Raw genomic sequence first — 27,810 nt, 5'->3', positions numbered from 1 at the left:
GATTTACCAGTTGGACACTCGACCAGTGCACACGACAAACAAGCGATGCTGCTTGCGTCACGCTGTTTCCCTCCATGCCTCATCTCCCTTCAGACTGTGGTGCATAACCAGACCGCCATCGTTTACTCAACGCCCTCATCCCGACCTGGCCCAGCCACAGGGGGCAGCATCTGCTCCCTGGGGTTCCCACCTGCTGCTGTTTTCAGATTTTTCCCCCCAATAAAAAGGGCGTCAGAGAAATGTCTGTTAGAAAGAGTTTAATACAAATGGATGAGGTATGCCTCCTACAGCATGCATATACATGGTACTAATGGTCCCCAAACATCGTGTGAGTGAAAGAAAGCTTGTGGAAAAAAGGCAGGAAATAGCCCTTCTATGGTGCTCATGTGTGTCGGTGTCTGATGCAGACATGGAGAGTGCCTGGGAAGACGACAGCATCCACCCAACCTAAGCCACATCCTTCATGAGGGCGGGCCCTTGAGTCTCATGCTAGACACTACCTGGCTCATCACAGGCTCCTGCTGGGCTGTGGGCGACTAGTAAAGGCAGCTCTTGGGGAAAGCAGTCACGGAGACACGAGTGGGACAGAGCCCAACTTAACCGGGGAATTTGGATAACTGGCGCCGAGCCTTTGTTAGCCGTGCAAGCTGCTCCTTCAAGAACTTCCTCTTGTCGCTGGTGTCACTGCACTCTGTGAGGAGCAAGTTGTAGTTCTCCTTGTTCTGCAGCAGCTGCAACGTGGCGTTGTTCAGCTTCTGGCCATACGACCGGAGCATGAAGAACTGGATGATCAGAGGGATTTGGCTGGACAGGCGTTTGCTGGCCTCCTGGAAGGAACAATTCCCAGAGGGGTTGAGGGGACATTGTAAGGGAAAGATTCCCTCTTCACCACGTGAGCACCAGGAGGGACCTGGACCTGGCAGGTTTCAATCCCCTGTGCTCAGGGCAGCAGGGGACCACCACCCCAGAGGGTAGAGGGCACTGGCCCAGACTCAGGGGCCAGCTAAACTCCCACTGGCTTGTCCTTATTATTAAAGGGTTATTTCTAGTGGAAGAGGGTAAAATGTGCTCCAAAAAGGTAAATGGACAGAGTCCAAAAACTACACTTTCAAATTAGTTACAACTTTGCCAAAAAGATTTTATGACCTAAAAAAAATCAACACTGAGATTATTTAGCAGAACAGAGGCTAAGCTATCAAAAGTCACAGAAAGGAGCCCTGTGAGTTCTGTGCAGGTTGAAAGGTACTTTCAACCTTTCCTCCTGTCCCCCAGCACCCCCAATCCCACCTGTTAGTGAAAACTTTCTCTTTCCTAAGACAAGTGTTCTCTCAGGAGGCTAATACATACTCACGCTTAGCAAGCACTGTGACCTCTCTGTGCCTCAGTTTACTTTTCTATAAAATATTAGTTCTGGGCCTCATGGGATGATTAAAGAAGTTCAATGAGCTAAAAGATAAAAGTTTAGAAAGATGCTGGGTGTGGAATAAGCACTCAGTGAATTTAATCCAGAGGGTCAGCGAGATGGACAGGGCACACATATGCTATGTGTATTATTAGAAGGGGAGTAAGCCAGGAGGGTGGCCTGTTCCCCAACTGAAGCGGAGGAAAGAAGATAAGGGACAGGATGATAGGAGGCATTTAAGAGGGGTATTGGGGGCCACAGGCATTGAAGTCTGATGTTGGAGAACAGACACAAGCCGAAAGGGATGGTTAATATCTGGATGACAAAATCAGGCACCTGAAATATCTTTCGAGACTTCTGATACCAATATGGCTGCCAGAGTCATTTCTTCATTCTCCTGGAGATTGTCCCAAACATCAAAGTTTGGGTGGAAGCAGGAGATAGGTACCACACAACCCCTGACCCACATGTAATAAGAACAGTGGCCATCAGGCAGAGCCACCTGGGAGGAGGGGACAGAGGAAGGGTGGAAAGGGAGCAGCGTGTATCAGATTCCTGAAGGGGATCTAACTGGTGAGCAAGGCTGGAGGTAGAAGTTCCCCCTGGCTGGCACCAAGTCGCTGCCACAGAGAGACTCTCACAGATGGGCCGTGTTTGCATGAAACTCTCTCTGGTAGATGGGAAGACATTTTTAAGTGGTGAAAACCAACTCCTCTGGACCTCTCCCCTGTGCCCACAAGGACACTGTGCACATCGCTGACCCAGGGAAGTCCAAGCCATTTCATGATGCATGTGCTGAGGTAACAATGGCTCCAAACATGGCCATCATAGACTCTACGAACGCATTCACTCTCACTGCAAAGGGGAGGTGAGGCTGCAGGTGCAAGGAAGATTGCTAATCAGCTGACAGCAAAACAGGGAGATGATCCTGGATTATCTGGTGGATCCAATGTGAAGGGGGGAGGCAGACAGGAGAGTCAGAGGACGTGTGACTACAGAGCAGGAGAGATGCCTACATTCTGGCTGTGAAGATGGAAGAGGGGCCATGAGCCAAGGAGCAAGGGCACCTCTAGAAGCTGGACCAGGCAAAGAAACGATGAGGCCTCGAGAAGGAACACAGCCCCGCCAACACCTTGATCTGAGCTGGTGAGAATGATGCTTAATAGGGAAGAGTGGCTGGCATTCCTGTTAAAATCCGAAGCAAGACAAGGCCACCTATTAGTTTCGCCATTGTTTCAAGTTGCACTAAAGGGACCCGAGAAGGCAAGAAGAGGAAATTGGAGGTTCAAGAGTGGAAAGGGGAGGGAATGGCAAGCTCCCACCAACTGCAGGGGGCTGAGCGTTCACTGGGAAAACTCCAAGCTACTACCATAGACAACGGGAGGGGTGGATGGATGGAAAGTACCCCTCCCAACAGCAAACGGAGTAAGAGTACGAGGGAAGACTCATTCACAGGAAGGACAAAGCTGAGAACACGTGCAGGAAGAAACTGCAGAAATGGGCACAGTCTGCCTAAGAAGAACGTTCAACCCTTCCGAGCCCCTAGAAATGGAAAGACCCACGAAGGTCTCGGACAGGAAGATGTACGGTCGTGACGGCATCCACTCTCGCTCTGCAGATCTATAAAGTGGGTGTAATCCTAGTGGGAACGCAAACACTCCTTTCTTCAGAGGGAACTGGACGCATTCACTCTACAATTTATATTAAAGCCCAAACAAACAGGAACAGCAGGCGAATCTGCAGAGGGGCGAGCGCAGGCCGCCGTATGCCCACGTTCACAGCAGCACCACGCAGAGCGGCGCAAGGTCGGGCCAGCGCAACGGGCATGGAACGCAGAGATGAGCGTGGGCCGTCCAGACCACAGACTGTGATTCTACGTTAAAAGGAAGGGAATTCTGACACACGCTGGGATGGGCAGGAACATTATGCTGAGCGAAAATAAGCCGGACTCTAAAGGACAAATGTTATCCGAGGCCGCTTATATAAGGTCCCTGATAGGAAAATTCGTGGACTCAGAAAGTAGAATGGTGCGGGAGAGGGATGGGGAGTTAGTGTTTAATGGGAACAAAGTTTCCGTTTGGGAAGATGAGGAAGCCTGGACACGGGTGGGCGTGGTGGCTGGCGGCACCGCCATGTGAGTGTGCTGAATGCCGCTGAACCGGGCGCTGCAGAAGGGTTCCAACAGTAAATTCTATGCGATGTACGTTTGACCACAATATACGAAAAAGAAGTGGGGGCCATGGGGACCACTTATTGGACTAGATAATTACACACTGTATAAAGACCCACTAATGTTCATGTCGATGCTGACATACGAGTAGCAAACAGAACGGAATTCAGGGTCTGGAAAAAGACCAACATACACAGGGAGAGAGTGTGAAATGGGTGTATTACCCACTAGTGGGGACAAGAGAGACTCTTCAGGGACAGTACTGGGACAACTATTAGCCACCTGGAGTAAATCTCTTTCTTGACATCAGACAATTCCAAAGGGATCAAAGGTCTAAATATGGAAGTTACTTGAAGAAAATACTTTCTGTATAAAACTCAGAGAGACAAAGTCCTTTCAAAGTATGACAGAAAGCACAGAAGCCCCAAAAGAAAGGATCCTTAAATCCAATCCACAAATCTAGATAACTCCAGCATGGTCTAAAACCACCAGAAACCGAGTCAGAGGGCAAATGACAAATGTCACAGGGTGTGCATCACGACCCTCCAGGGGCTGACACCACACTGTAAAACGAGCCCTGACTAACCCTGACCTGGTGTTGCTCAGTGGGTTGGAGCGTTGTCCCACAAAGAGAAAGGCTGCTAGTTTGATTCCCAGTCAGGGCACGTGCCTGGGCTGCGGGTTTGGTCCTGCCAGGGAAGAAGCAGCCGATTAATGTTTCTCTCCCTCTCTTTCTTCCTCCCTTCTCCTCTCTCTAAAAGTAAATAAAAATTTTAAACATGAATCCTCTTAAAAAAAAAAAAGAAAAGCTCTGGCTGGATCGACAGTTCATGGAACAGGAAACAGAAATAACTGCTATGTTATAGAAAGATGTATCTCATCGTAACAAGAGAAATGCAAATTAAAACTACAATGAGATACCATCTCTCACCTATCATACTCTCCAAAACACCCGACAATTTCCGTAAAGACCAAATTGGCAAGTGTGGGAAGAAACAGGCCTTCTACAGGTGATACTTATCGACATAAAGCAGGTACTCTCTTGCCCCAGCAGGGATGGTCACTTTCACGTATCAGCTTGGCCAGATGATAGCGCCCAGATATTCAATCAAACACCAGCTGAGGTGTTCTGTAGATATGCTTACCATCTAAGTCAAATGACTTTAATAAAGGAGGGTACCCTCGATAATGTGGGTGGGCCTCATCCAATCCGCTGAAGGCCTTACGAGCAAAACAGAAGGAAATCCTGCCGGTAGACAGCAGCTTGAGCTCCTGCCCAAGAATCTCCAGCCTGCCTTTCCTGCCCTGCCCAGCCAGCCCCCGCAATCCGTTAGCCAGTTCCTCGGAACGCATTTCTTTATCTGCGGGCATATCCTACTGGTTCTGTGTCCGTGCTACGGCCCTGACTGACAACACGCCAGGAACCTCGTTCTTGGTCCAGACACATGATGTGTGAGCAAGACTCTTCACTGCAACAACCCTGTGTCAGCAAAAGGCTGGAAACAAAACTACGTCTGCGAATAGGGAAATGGCTCAGTAGGCTACCTCCGTACAACGGGAGACTCAGCCGCCGTGAGAGAATAGGGTGTCCCCACGTGAACTGAAGTGCAACCATCTCCAAGGTCCAGGAAAGGAAGCAAGAGGCGGATCGGTACACTCTGCTAACCTTGGTGTAAAAACAGTCTGCACACGTACACACATGGCACACACACGTCAGCTGTCCCGCAGAGGATATAAAGAAATTGGAGGACTGCTTCTGCGGCCTCCCGGGAGGGGACACGGCGGGTGGGAGCCCCACTCTGCACTGTCCCTCATTCTCATTGTCGCATTGTGTGCCTGCATTACCTCCTCTAACAGGTTCTACGAGGCGGGTGAGAGGACAGGAGGTAAGCTTGGCTGTAGCTTATGGAGAAGCCAAGGTGCACAGTGTCCTTCTGGCTTGGCCTCCACTGGCTTCACTCCCAAGTGCACCCCCTGCCAGGGCTTGTGGGAAACACAGTTCGACCCTCGGGACTCAGCCTGGCTGCTCGGAGCCTGGGAGCACGGTCTCTCGCCGGCAGCACGGCATTCCCCTGGGAGCCTGCCTCAGACCTGCGGCCCACCCCTGCATTTCAGTAAGACCCCAGGAGGTCAAGTTTGAGGAGCACTGCCTTCAGCACACGAAGAATGGAATGATGGAGACACTTGGTAAAGCAAGAGATTCCTCGTGGCTTCGTCTGACCAGAGTTTCACATATCGCCGCGGCTCTCACCAAAGTGTGCTCAGCGGAGCTGTGCAGCCTTCCCGGGATGAGTCAGCTGACCCTTCATAGGACTGGAAATCCAGAATAGCAATCAAAGCACACAGCTCCACGAGTAGCTACCACGTGGCGAGCCGCCACTGCAACCCACCGCTGCGCTAAGGGACTTCTGCACACTTGCCCCACTGAATAGTCACTAGAAACCTATGAGGAGAGACCATTTTACAGAGAAGAAAGCTGAGGCTCAGGGACCTTAAGGAACCTGGCCGGGGCCAGACAGCCGATCAACACCAGATGTGAGTGGCTGGCTCTAAGCCGCAACTTTTCCTCATCTCTAAGGCGAGTTGTTTCTATGGTGGCTAACAAAGGGCTGAGAGACAGAGCTGGCCCGTGGGCATCTTAGAGAGACAGTGAGACAGGAAATGGGATGAAAACCACCTTTCGGAGGCAGGCGCAGACTCACCTGGTGGTAGGCCCACAGGTGTTGGTGGATTTCATCGAGGAAGCTTTGTGACAAAATGTTTTCACAGGGCACAAAGCCTAATTTCTTTTTTTGTTGTTCTACTTCCTTCTCTCTGATCTTCTGCAGCCACGCCCGATACTCTTGATCTTGGCAGTAGACTATCTGCTCCATTTGGAAATGAAGTCGGATGGTCTTCTCAGCCTCTTCTTCTTGTTTTGCCTTAATGTCTTCCACGTTGGCCTAATGCACACGAGAAACACAAATTTCCCTCGAGAAATGAATCGCTGGATCTTAGGAAAAATAGGCGCTTTGTCAAGTCCACAGAGAGCAGGCTCTCCGACTCGAATTAAAACAGCACACTGCCTGGGGGCAGCCTTCTGCACCCCGCCTTGGCTTATCTAAGATAGGGTTTCCATCCCCCCACCCCCCTGCAGGGCCAGAATCTCCTGAAGAGGCTGGGCCACACCTGTGACCAGACCCCTGGTCTCCAGGGCCTGGGAACCCCCAGGGCTGTTTCAGGGCCTGAGGGGAGCAGCTTCTCTCTGTCCTGTCACGGGCTTTCTCATCCGATGCGGAGTGTGTCTCCGTCAGAGAGCTCACTGGGGTGTGGTGAAGTATGAATTGAAATAAGTCTGATTCTCTCTTTTTTTGTTTCTGGGCTTTAGAGAAACAGGCTGTCTGAAAGTCAGGGAGCTCTTTCACACAGAAAACACCTGGAACCCCCACCCACCCCCGCAGACCTCACTGAGTGCCACGGCGCGAGGTGTGTTCTCAGCCTTCCACGGAAGCCACTTGCGCCAGCGGTTTGCGGATGGGGGGCTGGAGGTGCAGTCAGCCTCCAAGGCCGGCCCTAGACCTCCAGTGTGTGTGGACCAGAGCCGGCCCACCCATCTGTGTGGGGTGCTAGGGACTGAATGTTTGCATTCCCCCAAAGTCATCCATTAAAAGCCTAATTCCAATGTGATGGTACCGTATTCTGTCGTGTATAACGCACAATTTTTAAGCCCAAATTTTTGAGGGAAAAATAAGGATGCACATTAAGCATGGGAATCTCAATTACATACCGTGGGTATAATAATCCTGTGTATGATGTGCACAAAGCCACGGGTGCTCATTATACATGGCAAAATACGGTATTTGGGGGTTGGGTGGCTTTTGCAGGCCTAGGTCCTGGGAATGGAGTCCTCACAATTAATGGGGTTGGCGCCTTTATAAAAAGAGGCACCATAGGTCTGACTCTGTCTCCATCTCTCTCTGAATCTTTTATTGCTTTTAATCAGACTTCACTGGTCATATAACTAGTAAGATTCACTAATAAGCTTCATTATTTGATTCCCAAAATATACAGTAAAATTGCAATGGTCTTAATCCAAGATACCTATTTTCTAGTGTCAGGATTAATTACTATTATTTTTAAAAAATAACAAATGGTCAGTTTTACCTTGCAGACTTTGAGGAGGTTGAAAAATTCCTCATAATTTTTCTTGGTAACATCTGAGAAGGCAAGATGGACTATTTCTGATGAAAGAAAGACAAAAAAAAAAGTCTGTAGAATCATCCATCATCCTTACAAATTGCAGAGAATAAGAGGATGAAGCAGCAGGGAAGAAGCACCCTTCATCTGTACCCCCAACCTCACCTGCGTCGCTCCCCTCCTGTTTTCACTCCAGGAGGAAGGCGTAACTTTTTGCTCAATAACTCCCTAGAAGAATTATGAAACTCAAATGTCCCCCGGCATACTTATTTAACACTTAAAGTTTTCATCCTAAGTATAAATAGTTGCAAAGAATATAACTTCCAGTAAGTTATAAATGTATCAATATTTTGTAGTGAAACCTTACGTCACTCTTTTAAATTTATCAGTGGGATCTAAATGTCCACATTATCTATTCAAAAAGAAATACATGAACAAGTCCTTAAATCAGAAAATTTACATTATTTTTATTTTTGAAAACTGTACTTCCATTTGACTTTCTCACAGAATTTTATCCTAAGATGAGGTACAGTATCTTTATGCTTAAAAATCTTTTGTTGACTCCACAGCTTATCTTTCTAAAACAGAAGTTTACACACACACACACACACACATATTTTCGAGTTACTTATGACTGTAAGGCTCTTAGCACTGTGTATTTTCTTCAGGAATGGATAAGAGAGCACAATTGGTCAACACAACACAATGTCAGATTTTGGCATATAATTATTGAGCCGAAAGGTAAAAACTTTATTAGAAATATATCTTTTAATGAGTCATCATGAGGCCCTGATTGGTGTGCTTCAGTTGCTTGGGGCATCGCCCCCCCAAATCAAAAGGTCACCAGTTCTATTCCCGGTCAGGGCACGTGCCCGGGTTGTGGGCTTGGTCTCCCCTCGGGGTACATACAAGAGGCAACCAATGGATGCTTCTCCCCCACATCGATGTTTTTCTCCCTCTCTATCTCCCCCCCACCTCCTCCAAAAATAAATAAATATTTTTCTAAATGAGCCGTTACGAGGCCATCCCCCACTAATGCATGAGGGATTACTGCTTATCGCTAAAATGAGGCCGCTGAAGCCTGCGTGTGGTAGTGTCAGCTGAGGAGTGGGTGAAGAGAAGAGATTTGGTAACACCCCAGAAGCCGAGGAGCAAAGCATGTGAAAAAGAGCGCGGTCAGTACCCTAAACATTGCATTTGTCCTCATGAGCTGCTGACAGTGTCCTGTCTGCACATGACAAAGGTAAGACCACGCAAAGAAGGCCCCAGACACTCAGAGATTTCAGACAGACAGAGTATGCTGAGACTGGAAAGTGGCCACAGCAGGGGAACAGAGGGGAGGTGTTGCATCCTAAGAAATATATATTTGGCCTTTGACCCTGGTTCCTGACCCAGAGCTCCTAGATCCCTCGGGATTTCCTGGGGGATAAGAGCATCTCTCGTTGTAATGAGGGGACTCTGGGTGGCCCGGCATAGCTTCAGGGTGGAGGCTGGAGGCCAGGAAGAGCAAGCGTTGATCAGAAGCCTGGAACTTTCAGCCCAACCTTCCTCCCCTCCCCAGCCTCTGGGGAGACGGGCTGGCAGGAGGGATGAAGGCTGAGTTAACAGCTGATTACGCCTACGAGATCACTGATCGTACCTCCATAAAATCTCCTAAATGACAGGGTTCGAAGAGTGTCTAGGTTAATGACACAAATATATGCCAAGAAGGCGGTGGCCTCCAACTCCATGGGACCTGGACTTGGGACACCTCCAGGCCTTGCCCTAGGTATCTCTATCATTTGCTTTCTTTGTGATCAGTCCTTGATGATAAATCAGTAAAGGTAAGTTAAGTGTGGTCCTGTGAGCTGTTCCAGCAAATTATTGACCCTGGGGGGAGCACAGGAACTCCGACTTATAGAGGACAGGTGACTGCCACCAGAAGTGGGGCAGTCCTGGGGGACTGAGCCCTTAGGCTGTGGGCTCTGTGCTGACTCTGGGGAGTTAGTGCCAGAACTGAGTTGAATCGTTGAATACCCAGTTGACATCCAGGGAATTAGAGAACTGGTTGGGTTTGGGAAAAAATCATATCAACAGAGCCACCTTAAAATGGAGAAACTACCTCCCATGTCTTATGCCTCAAACTTTGGAATGTTAAAACAGGCAAAATAACCTTTGGACTGGGCCTAGGGCAACATTGTGTCCTAAAGGACTGCTTGCAAAGATAACAAGAAAGCAGATATGATGATGGCAACACTGGAAATTCAAAAACATTGTTTAGAATTAGCATCACTGTATTATCTGAAACGACAGCAACGCCTTCCTTCTATGGGTGTAGCTGTCCCCCCTCCCTTTCTCCTCAATACCCCTGGCCTTTGCCTCCTAATCAGAACACTATTTGGGCTCCTGCTTGAATCAATGTTTCCAGAATAGCTATTCTTATATTTGCAACTCAAATAAAATAATGTTGCCTCTCAATTTGGCTTTTTATTTTTAGGTTAACAGGCTCTTGGTATTGGAAAACAGCCCAGGGGAGAGCTCAGAAGGCCCTCACTGTCCTAAAAGGGAAAGCAAGGACTCACTGGTTACGGCATGCAGCATGTCCAAAGCGGGCTCTTCCAGTGTTCTGAGTTGCTCTCTTACAAGGTTCTCAAATGTCTTGTAATTCACAAATCCTGGCAGCTCTCTGCCACGATGCCGATTTTCAAATTCCACGATCTTGTTTACAATTTTCTTATAACCTACCGTCAGACAGAAGAGATCTGAATTATGTTACAGAAATCACATGGCAGTTGTTTTCTCAACACAATACCGTTCTGGACTTTCTGAAAGCACAGAGGAGCAAGGGAAAAAGTCAAAGCTGAGTTGCAAATCGAAAAATATCAGGGGCTGCAACAAAGAAACAGATCTCAAATACTTTTCCTTGTTCACCTTGAGCGGGCAAGGACAGAGCCGGGATGGAATGCCAGAAAGCATGAATGCAGACTTTTTCAAATTCTGAAAAAGGAACTTGAGTATGAAATTTCATAATTCAAATTTGATTTTTACCAAAGCAATTGTATCATAATAGAATATTAGGACCTGCAGTTCCTTTCAAAAGTAGGATTGGCCCCTGCCAGTGTGGCTCAGTTGGTTGGAATCATTCCGCCAACCCAGAGGATGCCGTTTAGATTCCTGGGTCAGCACACCTGCCTGGGTTGCGGGTTTGGTCCCCCATCGGGGCACAGTGGGAGGCAACAGATCGATGTTTCTTTCTTACGCCAATGTCTCTCCCTCCCCTCCCCTCTTTCTAAAAAAATTTTTAAAAATTGTTTTAAAGTAGGGTTGACCATGAATACCATCTGGAATCAGCTACATGTCACTTCTTCGAGTGCTTCACCCAAGTAGGAAGTATTTATAGATCCAAGGGGATAACAGAGGACTCGGGCACACAACCTCACATTAATGTGACATGGTATCACTGTTTACTAGATAAAAACCACTTAATGTTTTCTCTATACTTTTGAAATTCTTTTTACTCTCAATGTACTAGATGGTGGAGAAAAATACCCCCATAGGGGAGAATATTCAGCAGGGCTCTGGGTCCTCTTTTTGAAGAACTAACCAGGGATGGCAACCTGGGTACCTTTTCTTGGTCAGGAGATATTTTCTCATCAAAACAATGTAAAGTGAGCTACAATTTCTGTATTATAGGGTGCACCCTATTAGAGTGCACAACTCAGTGGCTTTTAGCATGTTCGCAGTCATGCAATCATTGCCTCTCTCGAATCCTCAAAACTTTCCATCATCCCCAGAACCCCGTTCTCACCAGCAGGTACTCCCCCCCACCTCCCTCCTCAGCCCCTGGAAACCACAGACCTCCTTTCTGCCTCTATGGATCTGCCTACTCTGCACATTTCGTATGAATGGAATCCTGTAGGCAACACGTGGCTTTCTGGTGTCTCACTTCTTTCACTTAGCATGAGTCTTCAAGCTTCATCCATGTTGTGGCCTGTGTTAGGACTTCATGCCTTTCTGTGGCTCAGTGATATTCCATTGTACAGTGTTATAGTGTTACAGGGAGAAGAAGCCAAGGAGAGAGGCCTCAGGAGGAACTAACCCTGACCATACCTTGATCTTGAACTTCCTAACCTCCAGCACTGGAAGATAAGACATTTCCGTTGTTGAATAAGACAACCAATCTATGGTACTTTGCTGTAGCTGCTCTAGCAGACTGATACACCTGAATATGCCATGTTCTCTTTATCCAATCATCAGATGATGGACATTCGAGTTGTTCCTGCTTTTTTTGACTCAATGAATAATTCCGCCCAGCCGATGCATATACAAATTTTACGCGAACACGTTTTCATTCTTTGCGTAGATACCCACTAGTGAAACTGCTGGCCCACGGGCTTTGTGAGGAACTGCCATGTTTCTCAAAGCGGTTGTACCCCTGACGTTTCCTCCAGTATGTAGCAGTGTTCTCATCCCTCCACACTCTTGCCAACACTTCTCATCTGTCTTTTCGATGATAGCCATCCCCATACATGTGAGATGGGATCTCATTTTGGGTTGGGTTTACAACTTCTGATGGCTAATGACACTGAGCTTCTTTTCATGTGCTTATTGGCCACCTACATGTCTTATTTTTGGAGAAATGCCTATTCCAACCCTTTCACCATCTTTAAATCAGATCATTTGTCTTTTTGTTCTTTATATAGTCTGGGTACTAGAACCTTATCAGATCTATGATTTGCAACGATCTCCTCCCATTCTGTGGGCTACCTAAACACACAAAAAAATTTAATTTTCAGGAAGTCCAATTTATCTACTTTTTCTTTTGTTGTTCATGCTTCAGGCATCCTACCTAACAAACCATTGCCTTGTCCCAGATCACGAAGATTTAGCCCTATGTCCTTCTGAGTATTATAGTTTTAGCTCTTACATTTTAGTTGTTGATCCATTTTGAGTTAATTTTTGTATAAGGGGTGAGTTAAGGGTCCAAATTCTCTTGCTTGTGGGTATCCAGTGATTTGTAAGTGATAATTGGCTGGGAAGAATATAGCATTAAAAAAAGAAAAAGAGCTCTTTCCTCACAGGCTGCACACCATAAACACCAATGATGTAATATGCTGGCTGAGCAACCCACGAGGGGTTGGCCGGAATCAAGCTCTGTGCTCCTCCTCGAAAGGGGTGAAAAAGGTCTTTTCCTCGAGTGAAAATGCACACAGCAGGGGTTCAACCCTCTGCCCTGTTGATGGCAAGTGACCACCCCAGAAATGCGCTTCCCTATCTTTCTCCATGAGGCACACTGTTACCCATCTTGTCTCGCCCTCCACCTCTCTGCCAAGGAACAAATGCACTCAAAGGTGTGGCCCAGAGCTATGGAAAAAATTGTACGATATATTCTCCCATGTACACCACTCAAAGCCAAGAGGTGTCTATTTGAACCTCTGCTCAGCTGAAGTAAATTATGGAACCCCGCCATTTTGCTGGAACAAAAGCACAATTACTAGACATTTCCCTCGGCTGCTATAGCTTTATCATTGGCCACCACAGGATTTTCTTTAGGTTCCTTGAAATGTTAAAAAATAAATTTCAGACCACATTTCCACCTTTTTGAAACTCTTGAGGATTTAATGATGCAAGGGTGGCCCCTAGTACATTTTTCTTTTTTATCACTGTGACTATGAAGCCCACTAAGATACATGCCCCACTTCAAAACTTGGCCAGTTAACCAAGATCGATCTGGGTTATTTCAGTATTTGCAACGCAAAGAGCGTGACACACAGACCACGAGGACCCACTGGTTCTCTTCGAAGCCTCTATCAAGATCCTTTGAAATAGATGCTCGCTGGCTCAAGTTCCGTGACGTGGAGCAGAGCAAGTGTGGCTCTCCCGTCACTAACTCCTCATGCCCACTGCCCTTACCAACTGCATCCCCTGCCTCCCCTGACCCCCGCTTCAGCCCAGCACGCCAGGTTGGCAGTGTCACCTTGCACTCACCCTCGTCAAAACTTGAATGAACCATGATGCTCCATTTGCAAAACTCATTCCGGACTTTGTTGAACATCCGAGTGTCGTCCTCCTCCACGAATTCCTCCCCGTCTATTAAAGTGCAGATGTCCTCATTAAATGCTTTAATTTTCTGTGAAGAAGAACCATAAGTGGAGCTATTGCAAACACAAGCGTTGAGGGGGTTTGAAGTCATGTGTGCTGAGGGTGGGTGAGTCATTCTTTGCTGCCAATGGGCCACTGTGCAGTAGTGGGAAAGGAGAGGCTTGACCACCAGATCACCCCACTCTCCACTTATCGCCTTTGGGGTCTTGGGTGAGTCACATGATGAAAAGTCAAGGGCAATGTGACCTTCCACCCTCTACACCCCACCCCACTCTGCCCCCAGTCCCTCAACCCCAGCCCCTTCCTGCTGCACAGTGGGCAGAAGGAGAAAGAAGGGCATGGGGCACCCGGCCCCTTTCATACATTCCACGCATGACTCTCCAGCGTGATGCAACGGGCAAGACTTACTTCAATCAGAAAGACCATTTTTTCACTTTCTTCTTCCGGTACGTCCATTCCACACTTCTGTAAATCCTCTGTAACTTTCTGCTGCTTCTCCTTTATTTGCTTTTCTAGCTGGGGCAGAGATTTCTGAAGAAAATAGAGACAAGGTATTGGAAATACATAAATATGAACAGGGAATGAAAAGAAGGTCCCCGGTGCAGGGCGGCTGAGCAGCATATCTGACCTCTTGGCTCCTCTAGAAAGATTTTCCAGAAGGAGGGAGGGCACTGTTACCCCCCAGGCCTGCCCGCTCTCCTGCTCCTGGGCCAAGAGCTGCAGAGCCCTGATGAGACCACTCTGCACGGATCCCGGGCCCTGTAAAAGCCACGCAAGGAACAATCCCTTTCCTGACTGACTAACACAGACTCTGCAGGGAGGTTAAAGAGCCACTTGTCCAGCGGGTCCTGAAAAAGTGGCAGTTGCAACAATGTGAGATTCAGCAACTTGTATGTTGTTTAGAGATGAAAAGTTATCAGGGACTTTTGACCCTAATGATATGGCTGATTGCACGTGCTGGCTCCACATTCCACCGCAAACATCTCAAAAACACTGGCTCACATGTCACAAGCACTCCTTTAAATGTGTCAGTCAGCTGGCAGGTATGTCACAGACACTCAGAAGCTACAGCCAGGTGACAGTGAGCGTCCATGAATGCAAGAGGAAAGCCAGGTTTAGCCTCAAGGACGTTTGTAGGAGAGCAAACTTGAGCTCCCTGTTCAGAGCCTGACTTGGTGCTGAGGCAAAGGAGAAATCCCTGTGGGCTTGCTCCAGGCAGGAATCTAATGAGCGAGCACCTTCTCTCTACGTAGAGCTGGGACCCCAACAGCTAGGTTCTCATGGTAAGATAGGCACAACCCTGCCCACCAGCCTGCCCTGCAGGGCTGCATGCGACACTGGAACTCTGGGGCCACGTGGAGGGAAAAAGAAAACCTCCACAGAGAAGCCAGCCCTCAAACAGGTGTGCTGCCCAAATTCACACTCGCTGAATGGCCCCCCAAACCTCAAGCTAAAAAGCTAAAGTGGTTCAAGCTCAAAGCCCCTCCAGCTGTCTGGAGAAGCAAACCCTGCCTCCCCCTGAAGAAACCCCATTTGAATACAGGCTTCCAAAAATATCCACAGGCCAAGTTCCAAGAGAGACAGGCTCACGTCAAAAGTCTGGCCCAAGTCAATGTGGGTGATGGCCAGCAGAGCCCAGCACACCAGGTTTCTGATACTGGATTCGTGAAGGTCAAGATACAATAGAAGTATGTGCAAAGACATATTTTAAAAGGACTGCAAGGGTGAACAAGCAAGAGACTGTCCAGACAGATTGGGAAAGAACCAGAAAAGTTTAAGACACGAAATACGACCATTGCAATTACGGAGACATGAGGGTAGTGGTTGGTGATGAGAAAGGAAGAGTTAGTGCAGTGCTGAGAAGATTCCGATTTTTAATTCGGCCAAGTGGACCCAGTCTGTCAGCTTCCCGCTTACTGTGCGTTCTTCTGACAAGCACCCCCACACGACCCGGGCCCTCTTTAGACATGGAGGATTTCAGGCTGCACCCCAGGCCCACCAAACCGGGGCCCGGGACCGCACAAAGATCCTTAGGAACTGCCTGTGCGCGCTGACACTCCAGCCGTCACCACGGTTCCACTGCGTGTTGGTGGGAATCTACCCAGAGAACAGACAGCTCTCCATGCACTTACACAGATGTGTGCGATGAGCTCCGTGGTCAGTCGTTCCGCCAGGCAGGGCACTGTGGCTCTTCCCTCCTTCAGGAGATCCCTGCAAGAGCAGACAACACACATGTCCATCCTGGTGTGGCCGCAAGATGCCAGTCAGCTTTGTGCTGCCGGGGAAGTCACAGCGACCCCGCTAGCCTCCAACTAGACGGAACGTCCTGCAGCTGGAGCCCTGTCCACGTTCAGGATTGGATCATACAGAATTGTGACTGCGTTTGAGTAAACTTGGATCACTCCAAAGTGGTGTAGAATGTCCCCTTGCAGCTGGTATATCAAGTGCGTCTTTATAAGAAGAGTCACCTATTAGAAGTTTTCACCACATGCTCACACACACACCCTCTTGTGTGTAGCACATGCGCTAGGTGGGCCAAAATGTGCGTTTAGATTTTCCGTACGATGGCTCTAGTAGCACTTCGTCATCTTTAACTTCACTTGAAACAATTTTATTAGATCGTATTGTGACAGCTGTCCTATCAGCGTGCATTTAAAAAACCATCAAAATTGGTGAATTTTTGTGCAGTGTCTGGAGAAGGTGCTATGACTGATCAAACGTGTCCAAAGTGGTTTGCGAAGTTTCTTGGCACTATTGACATTTTGGCCAAATGACTCTCTGCTGTGGGGCTGTCTGACGCACGGGAAGATGTTTAGCAGCGCCCCTGGCCTCTACCCACTGGAGGCCAATAGCAGGAGCTAGCTGACATATTCAGAATATCCAAATCGATAAAGTTATTGGTAAAAATGAAAAATGCCTTTTATTTTACAGAAAAAAACTAATTGGATGTTTTGGCTAACCCCATATAAAATATATATATATATAATGCATATAGGTATAGGGCTTCATAAAAATATATTGACCCACATTTGCAGAGGTGTGTGGAGGAACACTGAACCAGGGACACACCCTTCCCCGAGAGGAGAGCTGAACCCGAGGCTGCCTGGAGGAAGGAAGCCAGCCCCTGTTCTTGCCCAGTGCAGACCTGGGGGCCAGGGTGCGTTGTTACGACGGGGCGTTGACACTGTAAAGAACTCTCCAGGGTAGCAGGCAGGGAGTCTGTGGGCAGGCCTTATTGTGAGATTACACGCAAACCTGAGTTTCCCGTTCCACACCTGTCACGTTGTGTAGTGGTCGGAAAACACACATCACACAGAACTCACCATTTTACCTGTCGCTAAGTGCGCAGGTCGGGGTTATTAAGTCCACTCGCTTCGCTGCGCAACCATCCCCACCATCCATCTCCAGAATGCTCCATTTTCCCAAACTGAAACTCTGTCCCCAACGAACACTAACCGCCCACCTCCACCCCCGTCCCCAGGCCCAGGCACCCACCCTTCTGTCCTCTGTCTCTATGAGTATGACCCTTCCAGGGACCTTACGGAAATCGCACAGTACTGTCTTTTTGTGGCCGGCTTATTTCACTCAGTGTAATGCCCTCACCGTCATCCGCGCTGCAGCAGGCGTCAGAATGTCCTTCCTGTTTAAGGCTAGTGTTCCAGCGTCTGGATAGACCACATTTGGTTGATCCAGCCATCCACCGGGGGACACGTGGGTTTGCTTTACCTTCCGGCTTTTGCGACCAGCGCTGCTGTGCACCATGGCGTGCAGGTATCTGTTTACACACCTGTCAGTCCTGAACAAGGCCTCCCCACAGGCTCCTGGGAGAACTGACTACAATAACGTTAGCGTGCGTGGGGCTCCCCTGCCACACGTGTGTGCACGCAGGGGCCTCAGCACCCCGCAAGCACCTTCTCACTGACATCTTCCCGCCCGGTACCAAAGCGCCTCGCAGACATTGTGCCGGCAGGCTCCCAGCTGCAGCGGAGGGAGCCAGGCTCCGCCTTTCCCGCCAACTCTGCGTCTCCTCAGTATTTTCAATCTAGCCAATTTACCAGTCTTTCCCCTTTTTTAAACAAAAAAATTGCCTTTGGCACTAGGGTTAGAAAGATCTTTATCCTGGGATTCTAAACTCTAAGCTTCGACCGATGTTTATTTTGGTGTGATGTGTTAAGTCAGGGCATGATCTTATTTTTCCCCTAAATATTAAAAAAAAAATTTCAATGCAACCGATGAATAATTAAACTGACATAGCCCATGGATTTGAAATGCCACATTGATCATTTATCACATGCGTGTATCTGGGTCTATTTCTGGGTTTTCTACTATTTTCCTATTCTGTCATTTTTATGCTTTTATTCTGGCTCTAGCACCATACTATTTAAGTTACTGCAACGAGTTCACTCTTTAAATTTGATTTATTTTAAAGTTTTGTGGGTTTTTTTTGCCATGCACATGAATTCCTCCAGTATTCTTCCAGGCAAACCCCATGGTCATTGTCAAGGAACAAACACTCTCATACACACCCCCCAGCTACCTGCTTTTGGAAAGCGGCAGTTTTCCCCGGAGAGGATGGAGGTGCTCGGTCTGGGTGGGACCTTGGGAAAACAGAGCCTGCCATACCTGTAATGTGGGTGTTCCTCGAAGAAGGCCTTCTCTTTACACAGAGCCTTGGTCAGGCTCATCTTGTCCTGGATGTCCTGTTGACCCCGGCACTTGACAATCATGTAGCCCTTCTTCAGGTGGCAGACGAGGTTTCGCACCACGTCTACTATCTTGTCTTCGGTGCCTTTGTCTACCAGGTCGGGCTTTGTCAGGATTCCTGGGAACCAGAGCTTTTCAGTTAGAGGATACTCCCAGCTGCATTGGCATAAGAAGTGGACAGCTCACTCCACTGGGGGAGAAGAGTCTCGGGACCATGCTTGGACCCAACCTTGCTTGAGGGCAGGCAATAGAGCTTGTAGAACCCAGACGCAAGGCGCAGAACTTTCCATCTTCCCCATCTGATACTCTGGCCCCGTTAAACACTAACTCCCCATTTTCCCCCTGCCAATCAGCCCCTGGCACCCACCACTCTACTCTCTGCCTCTATGAATCTGACTCCTCTGGGGACCTAATATACATGGTATTTGTCCTTTTGTATCTGGCTTATTTCACTTAGCAAAATGTCTTCAAAGTTATCCATGTTGTGGCATGTGTCACAATGTCCTTCCTTTTTTTCCACCTCAAATCCATGAACTGACAGAATGACTCTCTGTTTCTGACCCACCCCCTGAGCTCACCATGCCTTTTATAAGCAGGTAGACTAGCGTTATGAGCCAACTTGCGGCCAACAACGGTCCATCTGACCCATATCACCTAGTTTCAGCGGCACCAAACCAGACATCTTAGCAGTTCTCATCTGCTAGGGGTAGGTCCTCGCCCTGCGTGTGTGCCAAAAAACGCCCATTTGGATTCAAGGGGCACATTTCCCATATCAGACCTCCTAGCATTTTTAGGTTCTTCCCTCTTCTCACCTATGGTCCTGTCTCCCTCGGGGTCCACCTCCTGGGCCATGCTCAGCGCCTCTGTGGTGGCGATGTCCACATTACAGGGGACCACCACCAGGTTGATGGTCTCCTGCCTCTGGATGTACTTCCTGATGAGTTTCTTAATCTGTAAAAAAAAAAAAAAAATGAGAAGGTGTGAGAGTTAAGATGGGTGCTAACCTTGAACTTGCTTCAGGCCCTTGGAATCCTAGGGATATTTCCCTCCCACCCAAAATGAACCCACAACACAAGCCTGGTGGCACTTCCTGAGCCAGAGTTATGAAGAACTGAGTTCTTTGTGGCAGAAAGAACTCTGAGGGCAGGAAAAACCAAGGTTTTCACTCTAACCATCTTCTAAAACCTCAAGTCTGACGGTCACAATGAAAAAGGAGATGCCACAGGAGTTGACTCTTCCCTAAATCGTTTATCCACAGGATGAGAGTCATTGATACGGAAGTATCATTATATTGTTTCTAATGCTCTGTCTTCCCATGTAAGACCTTCCCTAGTACATGCCAGTTTAGATTTGCCACAAATGTGACTATAGCCAAAAATGAGTCACTGTACAAAACACAAAACGTATAAAACCTATCTCCAGTTTTGCCTCACTCTCTCCAGAGAGGCCTCCACCGGACCTGACGGAGGAAATTATAACCATCATGTGCTCCAGATTCCTCACTCACCCCTCCTCATATCACCCTTCAGCCTCAGCCCTAAAAGCACTGTTGTTCTAATCTAATGCAGCCTCCCCTCCCCCCAGGACCAAGGACAGGATGGAGCCTGAGATCTCACCTGCTGTCCGATGTCAGCTGGCTGGTTGCCCACAGCCACCCTGGTGATACCAGGAAGGTCTATCAGGGTCAGGTCTGGGACATTCGGGGAGCTGACTTCCAGACTGATTAGCTCATGACTGATCCCCACACCTTCCCCGGCAATGACATTCTGGGCTAAAGAAGAGGAAAAAAAGAAAACCCTAGTACTCAGGATGAAAGTTACTCATTATAGTGAATCCTCGGAAAGCAACACCTACCAGCCACTTTTGTACCTTCCCGAAATGATTGAAAATTATGCGGCGTGCTAGGAAGAAATTCGAGCCAGTGGGGAAAAGTTATCTATCCATCTCAGTCACACTTAGCAGCAACTAACTGTGTCACTCCTTCATCTATGTCAACTTCAAGTGTGATTCCTCCCTTTGGATGTTTCAGATTGATCAAATGACCTGTGTGGTTTACATTTACTGAGACCTGCCACAGACTAGTTGACACAAGTAAACACATCTATTCTGCTCCTGGAGAAAAAGGCCCACCCCGATTCCTCTCCATCGGGTCTGTGGAATGGGGAAGCCCTTGAATTAAAAAAAGAAAGAAAGAAAGAAAAAAAACACCTCAATATTTAGAGACAAGCTTTAAATGTTAAAAATCACATTATTCTTACATTCTTTGTATATAAGTGATTCACCTAACTTACATACAAAACGATATATTACTGACATCAGATTCTGTCCAAAAGCACTGGTCTTAGTGAGGGAAAAGAAGAGAAAACACAAAGAAGCTGGGGCCTGATGTACAGGAGGGAGGGAGGGAGGGAGGGAGGACTGGTTCCCAAGGGTGCAAGACAGGCCCAGAAAGGAGAGAGTGACAGACAGACCCCACCCACGTCACATGGTTTGACCTGACCTCTAAATAGGTGAGGATGAATGAACACAGGGTACTTACACTTGGTGATTTCTTTCTCTACCTCTGAAGGTGCTGAAAGGTTAATCTCGATATCCTTGTAACTGATTTTGCCTCTCCACTTCTCTTCACTCCTGAGTTTTTTCAGTTTCAGCACCAGGGGGCATCTTGTCACAATACCTAGGGGACGATGTGCACATCAGTTCCATACTCTGCTCTTAAACGTCCTATGTGGTGGCCTGAGACCAGGGTCTCAAAGTGTTATGCAGTCTGGGAACTATGCACACTGCAAACGTTCGTCCCATCAGAGGATGCCTGATGTCTGGGGTGGCCTCCGGAATATGCTCTTCGAATGTGCATGCGTGGTGATTTTTGGCTCCTGGATGCGTGAAAGCCACCGTTTTAAGCTTCTCACTTCATCCCAGTGTTTTCCCGAGCCAGCAGCTTGGGCAGGAGACGGCAACATGTGCAAACAGCCTCCATTGTCTCCCAGGGTACGTGCAAATTCCTGTCAGGAAAGCACACTGCTCCCACTAGGCCACCTTGCTGGAAACTCCTCCCACATCTCACCCGTCTTCCACCTCCAGGGCATGTCAAGACCCACCTCAGGTCTGTCTGTGTCCTCTGAGCCCTCACCGATTGCCTTGGCCTTGTAGCTCAAACAGCACCACTAACCAGAACACCAATCTTTCCCTCCCAGACAGACAGTCAGCTCTCGGGAGGGGCTCAGGAAAGATGCATAGAACTCTGAGCTGGGGACCCGTATGCTTTTACTGGAGACCTTCCACAAAGTGCAGGTGACACAAAAATGTGTAGTGAGTGAGTGCTATGGACTTAACTGTGTCCCCCTCAACATTTACATTGTTGAAACCTCAACCTCCAATGTGACTGTATTTGGAGAGAGGGCCCTCTTTTAAAGAGGTGATTAAGGTCAAATAAGGTCAAAGGGCGGAGCCCTAACCAACATGAGTGCCATGCTTATAAAAAAGAGAAAGAGACACCACCCCTGTGTGCACACAGAGAAAAGGCCCCAGGAGGACTTGGAAGACAGTCATCCGCACGAGGAGAGAGGCCTTGGGAGAAACGAAGCCTGCTGACACCTTGATCTTGAGCTTCCAGCCTCCGGAACTGGGAGAAGCAAGCTTGTGTTGTCTAAGCCCCCGGCCTGTGCTAGTGTGTTACGGGAGCGGGAGCTGACTGACAGAGAGGGCACATGCTCACCGCTGCCTCTGGGGAGGGCGACACCCGACAGGGCCTCCAGCACGGAGCTCTTGCCCGAGCTCTGGTCCCCGATGACGGCGATGGCGGGCAGGGCCAGGTCCTGCTCCACGCCCAGGGCCCGCAGGGAGTCGACGAGGTCGATGCAGGGCCGCACCTTCTCCTCGTACTGGCTGCACAGGTGGTGCTTGGGCCTCTGGGGAAAGCAGAATCAAGAGAATGTTGTCATGACCTGCAGGTCCTGTTGCATCAAAGGTGGACAACATCCACGGGCCTAATATACAGGTTATGGGGCTACCAAAAAAGAGAGTGGGAAAGAAAAGAGAAATTGAAGAAATAATAGATAAAAATTTCCCAGACTTGATGAAAACTACGAACCCAAAGATCCAAGAAACTCAATGAACAAGAAATATAAAGGAAACGACATCAATCTAGTCAAACCGCTCAAAACCAGCGATATGGAGAAAGCGTTTGAAGCAGCCAGAGAACGGCATGTTATGAGCAGAGGGGCAGAGATTTCAGCAGATTTCTCATCAGAAGTAATGCGAGCGAGAAGATAGTGGAGCAGCACTTTTAAAGTCCTGAATACACTTTTTAAAAATGAAGGCGAAATAAAGACTTTTGCAGACATACCAAAGGTGAATAAATCCATCAGTGCCAGAGCTGCACCCCAGGGAATGTTAAATCCCTTCCAGCGGAAGAAAAATGGTAATGAATGGTAATCTTCTTCTACACAGGGGAATCTATACCATTTTTTAAGTTACTTGAGCATGTTTAAAAGATATTGGACTATTGAACAAAAATAAGAAGGTATTGTGGGGGTTATGGTATAGGTAAAGTGAAAACGCATGACAAAAACAGCATGAAGGCTGGGAGGGGAGACATGAAAGCATACTGTCATAAGGTTCTCATGTTAAACAGGAAGTCGTGTAGTATCCCTTGAAGGTAGACTTGATCAGTTAATGATGTTTAATATAAACAGTAAGACAGGTCTTGGTGTTTATACTTAATAAGCCAACAAAGAAGATACAATGAAATCATGAATAATACTTGATTAATTCAAAGGAAGGTAGAAAAAGAAGAAATGAAGAACAGAAACAGTAAACAGAAAACAACTAGCAAAATGATCTTCTCAAACCCAATTATTAATATTAACAATCACAATAAATATAAATGGTCTCGATACTGCTAGAACAGTTTAAATGACTTTGAAAAGGAAGAGCAAAATTACCATATTTCAGTAATCGTTATAAAGCTTCAGTAACCCAGCCAACGTGAAAACTGGTATAAAAATGGAAAAAGAAGTTAACAGAACAGATACATATTCCAGAAATAAACGGACACATACGTGAACAACTGACAAAAGGTCATGGATGATGCAGTGGACAAAGGATCAGCTTTTTAACAAATGGTATTGTGAAAATCTAATTATCTACACGCAAAAGAGAAAAAAAAGAACTCATATCTATACAAGGGGGGACCGAAAAAATCCCAAAATTTACTTATAAAAATGTGTATTTATTCTTATATGTTTAAACTTCCGTCACCTTCAAAGTGCCCTCCATGTGATGCAATGCACCTGTCGAGATATTTTTTTCACTGCTCAAAACTTTGGAACTTGTCAATTTTGATGCCTTTTAGTGCTTCTACTGTTTTTTGTTTCACCTCTTCCACATTGGCAAAATGCTTCCCTTTGAGGACTTTTTTCATCCAGGAAACAAGTAAAAGTCTCTAGGGGCAAGAGCAGGTGAGAATAGGGAGGGTGGGGCATGGAGGGCGGGGACCACACTTGGAGAACCGAGGCCTGCTACACCTAGAAGTAGAATGGCCCGATCATAAGACACCTTCTGTTCCACTTGCCTGGAGAAGGGAAAGCCACTTCCAAGCAAGTGGGTGTGAGCTGTGTGAATTCTGACTGCCCCATACACTCACTACCCGTTTCAGCAAGGCCGGAGACAGTTTCGTTAGGGAGGGGGAAAGATGGGTGGACCTTTTATTTTTCTACGTCCTTCGACATGGTTTTAAATATTGCTTAAAATATGGATAACATTGATTATGAAAAGAAGTCACCTTGCATGAAGCTGGCGATCCGTGGCTTTAAAACACGTTAATGGCAAGCAAAGGAGCTTTTCCTAAGTGGGCAGACCACCTGAGTTCACTCCTCTCAGTAGCCACAGGAAGTAAACCCTGTTAGCACGCCCCCCAGAAAAGGGAAGCCTGGGCTTTTAAAGGGAGGGCCAACGCCAAGATCACACAGCTGCAGGTGTCGGTGTTGGGACCAAATTTATGCCGGGTTGATTCCAGAAGCCACATTTGGTTCCCAAGGAAAATATGCCTTGATTCTGGGAAAAAGAGACACCACGTGGATACCCTGTGCTTGAATGTCATAATGACACCTTAGAGGGTGGCAGCGGAGACTGACCTATGGTGTGGACTCTCGGTTAACACAGGGCTCTCTGGGCTCAAAAGCCCAGGCTAAACCCTATGCAAGCCAATCAGCATCTTGCCTGGTTTCCCTGGCCAAAACTGCACCTCGACCTGCATAGCCGAAGGCAGAAAGGTCTGCATTTGGTTGCAAGAAGTGCTCCCGGCCCTGCTCAGGGAGAGGTGAGGGAGCAGGCCTCTCAGGCCACAGGGACAGCGCCCGGCACAAGGGCAGCCCCGAAACGGACACAGATCACATCGGCATGGAGAAGGATTTTCAGGCAGCAACTTACTGTTTCCAGATTTTTCTTTAACTTATCAGCATTTTCATTTGATAGTTGATGATTGGATGTAGAGGCCAAATTGGGATTTTCTGTTTGCAGGTCAGAACGAACCATCGTCTTCCTTTATCAGTTCAGCTTACAACTGAGCAGATCAGGAGAACACAAGTCAGAAGCCGGGCGCATTCAATCATGGAACCAAGCCCCCCCCCCCACGCTTTATTGACTGGGAAAAAAAATGGCATGAGGGCCCCCAGGAAGCAAATGTCGGATGGAGACAAAGGCCATGTTGCAGCTCAGTGGTCTTCTTCACACATGGGATTCCAGACCCCAGAGATTTTTCTTTTTAAGATTTTATTTAGTTATTTCTAGAGAGAGGTGAAAGGAGGGAGAAGTAGGAGCGAAACTTCGATCAGTTGCCTCTTGTACGCAACCCGACTGGGGATCGTACTTGCAGCCCAGCCATGTGCCCCGGACCAGATATCAAACTGATGACCTTTCACCTGATGGGACGGCGCCCGGCCCACTCAGCCACAAGGGTTGGGGCTCCAAAGGTTTTTTTTTAAGTAGGTATTTCCTGTCACAATTTTAGGTTAAACATCAAACGTTTTTTCATAAAAAATGTAGATAGTGCCAAGGAATGAAATTTATGATGCATTTTTTAAATTTACCTTTAAAAATAAAATTATTATAGAACATATTCTAATGTCGCCAAAAGAATCCAGTTATGGTAATTGATAGGCAAACCTATGGTTTAAAAAAATATATGAGCTCCAAGTCATTTTTCCTGTCCTTTTTGATCCTTGATTTTTATCTTTGCTCCATTTCTCCCACATACGTGTATCTTAATGTTATTCATTTCCTTTCTGAAAGCATTTAATTGACCACGCTATCACACTTGCCTGTATCCAAAGTATATGCATGTATTGGAAATTTATTGGAAAATTTTTCTGGGACCACAAGTCTCTAAATATTAAATTTTATACATCTAATAATCTTGGATACGAGTAAGTAAAAATCTTTCTCCTTTGATTTGAAATAAGTCTTATAAAAAATACAAAGCACATACTTACCCCAATATCTCTTCCTTTTCCTTAATGCTGTAACGCTGATGAGTTAGACAGAAATGCAGAGCTGTTCCCCTACACTTCCTTGAAATATTGCAAAACATATGAATTAGACCAAAACCTGGGCAAATAAACAAGAGTATTCATCCAGGTACATTCCCAAAGCGTCCCATGGTGCACATGCAGAGGGGACACGGGGGACCTGCTTTGAAGCCAGTTCATGGTTCCCGGAATCCTCTTAGGAAACCTTGACTATTTTAAATCGAAGACAGACGGATAAGGCCCAGAACCTTGCTGAACATTTTCTGCTCGAGTCCGTACTTTTTTTTCTGATGCTTCTTTTCACTAGACTCTCCCCCAAGAGCTGTGCTGTCAGCGGGTGGGGTGGGGAGAAATAGGGGTGCATTCCTTTTATTGTGAAGGGAGAGAACGGTGATCTTGAAAGGCGATCAATTTTAAAGAATATTATGGAATTTTGCAATCTAGAAATTCATTCCCTAACCCCATGCTTTTGGAAAAACTTTTGTGCTCAGGGAGTCCCATGAAAGGTATTTATAAATACGTTTCCTTCCTGTTTTTTTTTTTTTTTCCCCTAGTCATACTTTCCTCTGGCCATGCATGCCTTGTCTACTCTGGGTCCCAAGGTCCTCTAGGGACAAGTGTTCAGGTCAGAAATGGCAGTTGTATTCATTTGTGGCTTTCGAGATGCCAGAAGGTATTAGAATTTTTAAAATTCCCAGTCAGGAAAAGAGAACACCAGCCGTTGGGGGTCAGAGTCACTTTCTGCCTCCAACACATTTCGCACTGTAAAGGTTTTGTACTGCTTGTTTCGTACGCCTTTGGTAGGGCTGCGGTTCCTTCCACCTGGAGACAAGACAACACCTAACTCCCCATAGACCCCAATGCCCACAGGACTCATGGCTCTCTTACCCACACACAGTCTCAGCAAGGAGTGATTTTAAATATAATTACTATGCGCCCTGGCCAGTGTGGCTCAGTGGGTTGCAGCGGGGCCGATTCCCAGTCAGGGCACATGCCTAGGGTGCGGGATCCATCCTCGGTGGGTGGGGCTTTTTGGGGAGTCAACTGACGCAGTTTCTCTCTCACCTGGAGGTTTCTCTCTCCCTCTCTCTCTCGTTCCCCCTCCCCCTCTCTAGAAAAATCAGTAAGCATGCCTTCAGGTGAGGATAAACAAATAAATTACTAGGAGTTTTGTGTCTTTTTCTCAGCATTGTCCAATCACACCGGCATGGGGCCTGGCACAGAGAAAGTGCTCAGTGAAACCTGAATCCATGAATCGAAGGCCACAGTCCTTGCCCTCAAGGAGTCTATTGCCATCCACATCGACTCCACGTAAATAAGCCAAGACAAGAAATACAAACAATTCTGTGTAAAGATTTTGCAAAAAAGCCGCGGCGGGCCGGGGGGGGGGGGGGGGGCGGGGAGGGGCGCGGGCGCGTATTTGATCGGTCACCCAGGAGCCTCAGCAGCCTGAAAGTCTGAATTAGAATCAAGCGTGCTCTGAGCCCGGCCGCCAGCACCGTTATTATTACGACTAGTATTATTATTGCTAGATCCCCGCAATGCCCACACCCCGGAGAGCTTGTCTCCGCAGCCAGCAGCCCAAACACCCCTTTCTGAACTGCCCTTCCCCACCTCCCCGCCTCGCAGCCTGGCAGGCTGGAAGGTGCGCGCGGACCGGGCAGCGCGACACTCACCCTTCCCCTCGCACGCGCAGCCGGGAGTGGGCAAGCCCGTCGTCGCTCCTCCGCTTTATGCAGCGCTTGCTC

The 27,810-nt window shown here is 47.6% G+C and overlaps 1 protein-coding gene across 1 annotated transcript; it reads right to left on the bottom strand.

Annotated features, from left to right (window-relative positions):
* Positions 1-242: 242 nt before the first annotated feature.
* Positions 243-27,810, bottom strand: LOC112305998 (interferon-induced GTP-binding protein Mx1). The gene is made up of 15 exons (XM_024561810.3): positions 27,739-27,810; positions 26,027-26,104; positions 24,966-25,098; positions 22,252-22,444; positions 21,073-21,210; positions 20,150-20,304; positions 19,346-19,484; positions 18,453-18,651; positions 15,962-16,040; positions 14,238-14,360; positions 13,716-13,857; positions 10,310-10,468; positions 7,716-7,792; positions 6,275-6,514; positions 243-827 (listed from the first exon to the last, which is right to left on the bottom strand). The coding sequence occupies exons 3-15, from the start codon at positions 25,068-25,070 to the stop codon at positions 597-599; spliced, it is 1,980 nt and encodes a 659-aa protein (XP_024417578.1). The 5' UTR covers positions 25,071-25,098; positions 26,027-26,104; positions 27,739-27,810; the 3' UTR covers positions 243-596.

The sequence above is a fragment of the Desmodus rotundus genome, chromosome 2, assembly GCF_022682495.2.
Source record: "Desmodus rotundus isolate HL8 chromosome 2, HLdesRot8A.1, whole genome shotgun sequence".
Lineage (NCBI taxonomy): Eukaryota > Metazoa > Chordata > Mammalia > Chiroptera > Phyllostomidae > Desmodus > Desmodus rotundus.
Note: the sequence above shows the minus strand (reverse complement) of the source record. Positions and strands in the feature narration are given on the sequence as shown.

Coding starts and splice junctions, on each gene's coding strand:
- LOC112305998 (XM_024561810.3), bottom strand. CDS start 25,070: ATGGTTCGTTCTGACCTGCAAACAGAAAATCCCAATTTGGCCTCTACA. Junction 19,485..20,149: donor CAGCTGACATCGGACAGCAG/GTGAGATCTCAG, acceptor TTTTTTTTACAG/ATTAAGAAACTCATCAGGAA. Junction 6,515..7,715: donor ACCTCCTCAAAGTCTGCAAG/GTAAAACTGACC, acceptor CGTGTGCATTAG/GCCAACGTGGAAGACATTAA.